This window comes from Mizuhopecten yessoensis, unplaced genomic scaffold (genome assembly GCF_002113885.1).
Source record: "Mizuhopecten yessoensis strain PY_sf001 unplaced genomic scaffold, ASM211388v2 scaffold6893, whole genome shotgun sequence".
Classification (NCBI taxonomy): domain Eukaryota; kingdom Metazoa; phylum Mollusca; class Bivalvia; order Pectinida; family Pectinidae; genus Mizuhopecten; species Mizuhopecten yessoensis.
In genome coordinates this window covers 214,139-224,250 of record NW_018406777.1, presented here as the reverse complement: position 1 = coordinate 224,250, position 10,112 = coordinate 214,139, and the positions used below count along the sequence as shown (strand labels likewise).

The window sequence follows — 10,112 nt, the reverse complement described above, 5'->3', positions numbered from 1 at the left end:
TAAATATAAATGGGAGCTTGGTCAAAGTGAAAATAAACAACATTACTAGTACTATTTGACACGGATATCTAGTAAACGATAAAAAATGACAATTAAAATAAACTGCCATATTACGTATACAAGAACAAAATATCATTAAGGGATTGCCCGCCAATTGGTTACAAACCTACTGCATGAAGCCTGCTACACTCAGCGCTCTATGTGGTATATATTTGTGACCGATTTTGTTTTAAGCGGCATGACTTTTAAACACTCCTCAATCCATTTATTTATGTTTTAAAAATAAAGCTCCCGTTCATTAATTGAAAATGAATCAACAATGTTACAGCAATTTGTGTGTGCATCGTCAGTAAAACAACATTAATGGAACAGCACAACAATCTTATTCCTTCAAAGCTGTTGATGACATTTTAAACGGACTCCCAAGCGTCACATGGATATTTACAGTCATGCTGATGTGCTCAGGTCTGATGTTAGTGCTCCACAAGCCAGAGGTACCGATGCGAGGATCCCTAAATGTGACTGATGCCATTTCCATGGTCGTATAATATTAATGCTCTTCTGATCGTGAGAACGTTGAAATGCGGTCGTTTCTGGCTTTTTCGCGTTATAATCACATTAACAGCGAGTAACATATTGTTAATTTTGTCACTTCCTGATTTTGTAAAGGTGCCTTGAAATGACTTCGAAAGAGGGTTAAAACTAAATTAAAAAAGTATAACGACATTTTATTTGTGTGTCGCCTTTTCGCCTTAATTCTAGCGTGCAAAAGAGAACCATTATGCTATGGAATAGAGATATGACGCATATCAATAAGGGACAAGATTGATTTGCTACATGACATAATGAGTAAATAACATTTACCTCTTTTTCCTATAACTTGCGTATCTCGGTACCCCGACTTTAACCATGCGTACATACAGTTTGTCCCTGTATGGATATTGTGTTGATGACCTTTTAGACTATATCAAACATATATAAAAAGCTTATTATTTAACTAAATTGTACAAAACCAACTTTCCATTTTCTGTTGAAATCCCGATTGTGTGAATGTACTCAAAACTTCTATTCCCAGTAATGCTGTTTAATCTTTGTTTATGATGGTAGCTTGAGTGACGGCATCTTGGTCAAATTTTCATATTCATTTTTTGCGGAAATGTGATTGATGAGTCTCTAAATTATAGTCATTATTATAAATACATAATATATTTAGTATAACTAAACAGGACAACGTTTCTAGTGTAGTATATTGTTAAGAAATTACATCTTGACTTGAAACAGTGAATTAATTGCAGAATACCTTAACACGAAACATCTGACAAGAATGGTGGCATTTAAAAATAAAAAAAGAGAAGTAAACATTGAACAACACAAACACCTGATTTTGTAGGACAGCTTTTTAATACCTGTCCATTTTATCATGCCATTTGTTATTCGGAGTACTTGGTTGGACGTTACTGGACTAGGCTTGGGAGAGGGGGCGTGGTCTGTCAAGGTGTGGTGGCGGGAAGAGGTGCGGGGAATGACGACTGTTCCTCTAGTTCGTCCACAACTGGAAGTTTACCGTCCCTTGTGTCGTAACTTCCAGTTGTAGTTCCGTACGTTGGTGGTTCAGAAAATGCCTGCATCAAGTTTACCGTTCCTGTAGATCGAATGTCTTTGTACATATAACACACCATCACAAACATACACAGATATATAAATGCCTCTAAAACGTATGCGAATCCGGGAAACATAGAGGCTGTTGCACTGTAAATATTTACAAATACCACGACACCTAACAGTTTCGATGCCGTCTCGCCACAAGCGAGTAGTGAGAATATCTTTCCCGCCTCATCCTCGTCAACCGACTTGCTCAGAAGTGACCTCATAGATGACGTAATCATTCCTGCAAAGGCACCAATCACAACCGACACATAAACCATCCACGTTTCCCGACAAAATCCCGCCCACGTGAGCCGGACGATTTTGCATGTGATCCCAATGAGAAGTAATGCAGCATCCGGGACCTTCATGAATACCGTCAACAGGGGAAGTATAAGAAACAGACAAGATCCCATCACAGCGTAATCCACTGACAAAAGGTAGCCGTACCATGATTTCGGCCAGTTGAGTGGACTTCTCGACACAAATAGCACTGTGATGTCCATTTCACCGACCTTACACGTTTGGTTCAAGACTGATGTGAAGAAAAGTATCAAAATTATGTTTCTTGTATTGTTTGGTCTCTGTTTGAAGATCACCATAACACTATCCTTGATGTTTGAAGGTTTAAAAATATCGCAACATTCTCCCTTTAAGCCCTTGTTTTCAACTAGTTTCGATGGGAAGGCTATCGAATCGTTCATGGCGAATACTGTAATTAACACAACCGCGGCATGGATCATCACAACACAACAAAATGTCGTCAGCATGTCCGTGGTATCTTGTAAAAGACCCGATAGCAGTGATCCGGCAAACAGACCAAAGAAATTCATCGCAAGAAGTTTTCCTAACTTCTTTGTCCTTTCATCCATTTCCGATATATCAGATACATAGCTATTAACTGCCATTGTTATTACAGAACTTTTCCCAAATATTCCTTGTAGGCTTGCGCCCATTAAAATCAAAGGAATCCGGAAGTCTGGTATCATTAAACTAGGGATGTAGAGCAAGACCCCTAGCACGCTGCCGATACTCGGGAGGAGCATTGGTAATTTACGTCCGTACCTATCGCTGTACGCACCACAGAACAATCCGAGAAAGACAGCGGGAAGGTTCACAAGAAGACGGTAGTACATCAGATAGCTTCCAGCGATAGCCTGCACGTTGTTCTCGTGCTCGGGATATTGGTCAAGGTCGAAGCAGATAGAGGCGTTATGAGGAAAGGTTTCTTGACACACTGCCTTCACGATATATGGACGGGTAGTGGCGTCAAGCATTGATTCTCCCGTCTTGTATAGAAAGAAAATAAGTTCCACCACCATCATGTCGTACGAGCAACAGTTGTCGTCCATCCTGATGTTTAGGCTTTCCACTTCCGGTTCCGGTTCTGTAAGCTACACCTGTAAAGATAGATTAGAATAATCTTAAATAACTTGTACTTTATAAAACAAAAATGAGCGAGTATTTTACGGAAATCAGTAGGAAACTGCATTCGGCACATAAGTCGACAAATCATAATGATAGATGGCTATGACATTACTAACAAATATACGCACAGAATAGAATTATGGATTGTACACATACATTAATTATTTATTATTATTTTACTTGCATTAAAATGAGCTTGTCAACAGAGCGAATTTCTGAATATCTTTTGTTTCCTTGAATAAGAAGCATTCTGTGGGTATTGATGAATCAATACATGTCCCCTACCGGCCCCCCAAACTTTAACCTTCAGATTTTGGCCAAGATAGTTAAGTTGAAAAACATGTGAAAAATTCAAAATATTTTTTTTTTTTTCGATTGTCATTAAATAACATTAATGCTAGACGCCTACAGAACCTCTGTACATAAAATCAGCATCCTAACACTATTATTAAGTGAATGGTGAGCCATTTTTTTTTTTTATTCAATTTTTCATTTTTATAAACAACACATTTACACACAAAGCAACAAGCATACATTACGTTGATTACAATTCCCTTCACAACGGACACCTCTTTACAACAGACCAATTATATACTGTACACATATACACATACACACTTCTTTATAGTATAATGATAATTGTTCACATTATTTTATAAGAGAAGCCATTTTTCTACTTTATTAAGCAAGACTATATTATTTTTGCAGTTTTTATGCTTAATTATCAATATCTTATGAGATTTAAGTTAAAAAAGAATGTGATTCTTTAAACTTGAATGGTGAGCCATTACAAAACTTTAACCCAAACTTTAACCTGCAGATTTTGGCCAAGATAGTTAAGTCCAAAACATGTCAAAATTAAAAAAATACTAAAATTATTTTTCCACTTTCACTAAAAAATAAAATTATGCTAGACCTCTACAGAACCTTTATGCAAAGATTCAGCATACTAACATCATTATTAAGCGAATGGTAAGCCATTACAAAACTTTAACCAATCCTTAACCAAAGGTAACGGACGAACACACGACGAACGGACGGACGCAGACAAAACCTAAAGCCCTCCCCGGTTTCACCGGTAGGGGACTAAAAAGGGGTTTACAACAGGGGATTATTAACCTTTCATATTTTTTTCTTTCTGAAAATACCAAGTATATGTACCAGTACAAAAATCCCAACAATGAGTTCAAGTGGTCTATTTGAATTAGAATATATATTTAACCCAATTTACATCAGTAAAATCCATATATTTGCGCTGTTTACTTTGTGAATATATTATCGGTAGCTCGAATATCCAATTCCTTTAATCACGGCGCTATCAGTTTGACAGCAATTAGCACATTTTTCAGTGTTAAGAAGATCGTGTGCCCTCATTATCAATAGCGATATTACGAATTATCGAAAACCAATAACAGATTAACCTGTCATGATAACACAGTCCAGTCGGAACATTTAGAACACCTCGACACATTTCAACCACCTTTCATCGTACAATAACCGGAGTGAATCGGTCGAGGAGCTCCAAATGTGTCCTCCAATAATGGGTGAATTACAAAAGATAATAGTTTCGACCAAATAAAATACAATGTATTGAGAAATTTAATATTTCACCGTTATGAAATTTTAGATAAATCAATGATACTAAAAATGGTAACTAAACGAAACAATATTCTCTACAAATGCGTGTAAGTAACAAATTGATAATTAAGTAGGAAACACTTTCAAAATGTTTTCCTATAAAACTAAATCGACGTTACTTATTGTATAAATAGTTAGTGTAATGTGATCGATATATCATAACTCATAGCGAGAAAAAGGGAATAAAAGAGAAACAGAACAACAAAACAGGATATATACATGTACGTAAAGAAAAGTCTCATTCGTTAAATGAAACCTTAAATGAATTGACGATGAAAAGTTTAAGAAAATACATGAAATGATACTGAGCTGTACTCGTTACGATATTAAGTGTTTCCAGTAGAGAGAGGGTACAATTATACCGACCTTACATTACAAATACCTACTCTTTACTGAACTGTACACTAATGACAAGACCAACCATACATTATGTAAGAAGACTGAGATAGGCTTAGCCTTTTGTCAGATTCTTTTGTCAATACTGTACTATCATCTGATTTAATACATACAAATTACATGTTTGCATGATATATGCCTTGTCGATAAAAGACGTTTGAATTGAAAAAAAAACCCAACTCAACATTAATCAAACCAATCCCTCAGCAGGACCTGTCGACGAAACTGTCATTTCTTACCGAAGAGGAACACAACAGATCCGTGAATTTAATCCCAAGCATCAAACCAAAAGTCACCACATTTCACTGAAAAATAAACCTTCAAGTTATCACTCTTTAAAGAACGATTTTCATTTCCTTTTCGTCAATCAGAACTCGATTGTTCAATCTTAGTTCACATATGGTCATGAAGGCTGTCTGTTTCCACAATATCCAGAAAGCGCGGTCTCGACTATTAAATGGGTAGTTAGCCACTCAATCAAATTCTGCTAACCAACCGTAAAAATCACGTAATTATGAATAGCTCTCCGAACGTCGCGTGGACCCAAAGTCTAACTTGCTGGAATAATCAATGGATTGTTTTGGAGCTTTGAGCCCCCTCCTTCAGCATCGTTATGCAAATGAACCTGTGTTGGCGGTCTGACTGCGAATCAACATCAACCTTTTCCTAGTATTCATGCAAAAAATATTTACATACCAGTTTACGACATTAATCCAAATGAAATTCATTCTCCGCGAGTCTTGACTGTATTGCTTAATTCCATCAAAATCAAAATTTAAAACTGTTCTCATTCTATGTCCTTGTTAGGAGTATTATAAGTCCAGCTAGTCTGTGAGCGTCATTATTGAAGGACATTGATAATTTCCTCTGCTTCAATGATGTTGTAACGCGAGAGGTGGAGAGTGGCGTCTGCATTGCCCTGAAGAACAACACTTATCTGAGACTAGAGTCGACGGTTAGTGTTAACCACCTTTTGATGAACAGAATTATTATTGCAGATAGGGACGGGAATGCTTTCTACAGCAACCCCACTATACGGGACCGCTATCACAGGATAAAGCAACGTTTATTGTCAGCTTAGCATTTGTCAATATCTCTGAATCGATTAGTAGATTGTGTTGTATCGCCGGCCTTTCGTAATGTACGGAGTCTAAAGAAAAAGGCAGCAAGTTTTGATAATTGAGAGGAAGAGATATTTAAATAAATACATTGTTTATTCAATTAGATTGTAAATAATGGTACTATTTTTTTCGAAACAATCATTAAATCGATTCATCTGAATTTTAATTGGCTTTACCCATTAGTTTGTCAGGTAGCTTGTCATTTAGTAGAGGTTATTGATTAGATCAAAGGATCTATTGCAAATTAATTAATGTGACCCTGTACCGTAAATTCTTAGTTGGTTCCTAGTTCCGGTTAAGATAAACGGAACTAGGAACCATACCCTAGTTCCGTGTAATTTTGAAATAACACTGTCAATAGAACTCCGACCAAAATACTAGGTCTGTTTCAGAAAAACATCATAGCAAGCCTCCCATAATCGACTGAGAACTCAAATCTGAATCCATTACAGGAATCGAACCCACAACCTATCACACGAAAATTAAGACTACCATAGCCTCTATAAAGTAATTGGCATGATACGGAACTGAGTGTCAGACTCCAGTTACGTTTTTCCTTAAACGTAACGGGGAACCAGACCCCAGTTCCGTATTGTAAACGTATATGTTTTTCGTAATTCTTTCCAAGACGAAAGTTCAAAGGTGTTGGTTATAACAGAATCCATTACAGTAATCGAACCCACAACCTTTCACACGAAAATTAAGACTACCATAGCCTCTATAAAGTAATTGGTCTGACACGGAACTGACATTCAAACTCCAGTTACGTTTTTGCTCCAACGCAACTGGGATCCAGACCCCAGATCCGTTTAACATTAACGGAACTAGGAACCAGACCCTAGTTTCGTTTAACATAAACAGAACTGGGAACCAGACCGTGGTCCGTATAGTAAACTATATGTTTTTTTTTTGTAATTCTTTCCCTGTCTACTTCCTAAAACGGAAAGGCAAAGGTCCGTAGTTATATCTGAATCAAGGACAGGAATCAGTGTCAGACTCCAGTTACGTTTTTCCTTAACGGAACTGGGAACCAGACCCCAGTTCCGTATAGTAAACGTTTGTTTTTCGTAATTCTTTCACTGTTCACCTCGCAAAACGAAAGTTTAGAGGTGTTGGTTATATCTGAATCCAGTACAGTAATCGAACCCACAACCTTTCACACGAAAATTAAAACTACCATAGCCTCTATAATGTAATTGGTCTGATATCTGAGATCTGATATCAAAATCCAGTTACGTTTTCTCTTAAACGTAACTCGGAACCAGACCTCAGTTCCGTATAGTAAACGTACATTGTATGTTTTTTTTTTTAATTCATTCACTGTCTACCTCGCAAAACGCGATTTCGAGCATAGAAATATCCTTATCCACATCTTTAGTCACTTTTTTTAATTACTAGAGTCAAACTTAGATCTGAAACTTACTTGTGAAACTTTCCAATTTAGCTTTACCACGTTTAGTTATCCTACGTGTACTGGCTCTATCTATTTTTTCTACATAGACAGCTCAAATATGATATAAAAAAAGTTTGAAATTACATATTGGAATTAAGCTGAAGTACGAGCTTTGTTTATGGGCACCTTTATTTTGAATAGTCACTGATTAGATAAAAACCGTTACAATTGTCTATTTCAATGGTTATTCGTATTTTCAGCTGTATTTTTTTTATTCACATTTTTCGGCACTTACACCGGTGGTGCAAGGAACTCTCTCTGGCAGGTGACAAAAAGAGTGAAACTTACATCATACCTTTTGCATAAAACAGAAAGATTTTGGGAACATTTTCAACTTTACTAACGATCAGCATTCAACTCTTTTACAAGCGCCTATATATATATAGCTAACTGACCAGGATCAGGATGAAAGTGTGGATAAAAGTGATAATCTACAAGCTAAAAGCAAACAGGACATACATTTTTATACAGAAATAAATTTTAAAGTTCTTCTACTCAAATTAAATTTCAATTTACGTAAAACGCTTAACTGTTTCGATACCTTTATACAAATATTTTCAATATGGGTACTCCACTTACAATTTTCATCCAAAATTACTCCAAGGTGCCTATGATTGTCAACAAAATCAACACTAACATAATTTAATTTTAAATAGATAAAATACTCAAGTTCAAAGTTATCATTATCTAACAAATAGTTGTTTAAATATTTTACAATCAATCGTCCAAAAACTTTACCAACAGTGCTAAGTTATGATATTGGTCTATATTTACAATTGCCCCCGCGCCGTCCCATTACAACAGTGTTAGAGGGCAAGTGTAATTATATAGGCTATAATTACAACTGCTCGACTATAATTACAACTGCCTGTTTCAGTTGTAGGAATATGTAAACAAACAAAATGGCCGGTTTTGTTTCTAAGGGGAGGTATACTACTGAAATTATCTGAAGTTTTTATTAATCTGCGGACAATTTTCGTAAGTTATAATTAAACCATGGTTTGTCATTAGGTCGAATCGTCACTACTTTTGTTGGTATGCACTCCCTAGCTAGGTTCAAAAAAGCCGTTGTAAATATTTCACACTTATCATCCAGGGAGTGCACCCGCGAAAATAAGTCTGTCCAATCTGTCTCATCTAATTTGTGTTTAAATAAATCGTAATTTGCGTCACTATAAAGAGTTATTTTCCTTTGATATGTCCTTTCAATATTTGTCCCACCAGTCAATTCCACGGTCGTGTCGGAGAGTAGAACAGGGTCAAGCAGGGTAGAGCACGTACGTTCAATGCGAGTCGGTTTGTTAATAACGTTTGACAAGTGAAAGGAATTTATGATATCGTAAATTACATGAGTGTTTTCTACAACTAAAAGATTAACATTTATATCTCCAACTATCACAACATACGGAGTTTCGTGCAAGGCAGTTTCCAAAGAGAAACGAAAATGATTCCAGAAGGAGAATATGCTATTAGGAGGTCTATATAGTGTACACAGGTGGTATTTCTTATTTGGAAACTGGATATCTGTCCAAACCACTTAACCCACCCCGAATTCCAAGTCGATTCTACGACGGGTGCACAAGAAACTGGATGTGTAAACAGCTATCCCCCCACCCGGAGACACGGTCTTTGCGGCACAATTCATAGCCACCTAGGAGTATATCGTCGTCTGCTATAGTTCGCCTACAATCACCATTTGTGCCAATAACTCAAAAATAACAACTCATCTATAAATAGCACTGGGGCGACCACGCCGCGTACTAAATTGCACCGGGGCGACCACGCCGCGTACCGAGTTTATTTTACAAACTTCATCTCAAAACATTTCAAATTCACACACTGACATCGTTGTTCCAATAAGCAGACCTCCGGAGACTTGACTAACAAAGTGCTCTGCACCAAATTGCATGTCCAACCATTACAATCACTGTTCAAAATACAGCACTTGTAGTAATAACTACACATAGAACAGTAGGTAACATCAAGTTCAAGTTCAAGTTCAAGTTATTTATTAACTTTAAGTCTTACGACTTAACATGATATCGCTATATAATGCATCTCCCGCGGAGACTACCTCAGCACTCGATTTTACACGCCCGTTCGTAACAAAAAAAGTTTTTACACAAATTCTGTAAAAATAAATTTACTAAAACTCGATCTTACCACTGTAGGTGGTGACATGTCTAACATGGTCGCCTGCATGACCCAGGACTTCACTTGCACGTGCATCGCCGACTGCGACTAGCGCCACTTAGTGGCACGCATTCCCGTAGGAGAAAGCAATTTCGTTCTAATTCGCGGACTCAACCGAAAGAAATTATATATATATCAAGGTGAGTTTCGGTGACACAAACAATTTCATAGTCAGTTGCTACATGTTCTAAATACGATAACTTATTTCTTAGACTGCGAATGTTCAGATGAAATATAGA

The 10,112-nt window shown here is 36.8% G+C and overlaps 1 protein-coding gene across 1 annotated transcript in view; it reads right to left on the bottom strand.

The window, feature by feature from the left end:
• Window positions 1-1,428: 1,428 nt before the first annotated feature.
• Window positions 1,429-10,112, bottom strand: part of LOC110452807 (solute carrier family 46 member 3-like) — a 41,219-nt gene continuing 32,535 nt past the window's right edge. Inside the window, exon 2 of the mRNA XM_021501492.1 lies at window positions 1,429-3,044. Coding sequence (XP_021357167.1) covers window positions 1,491-2,996 — 1,506 coding nt within the window. The 5' untranslated portion in view covers window positions 2,997-3,044 and the 3' untranslated portion in view covers window positions 1,429-1,490. The remainder of the gene's footprint in view (window positions 3,045-10,112) is intronic.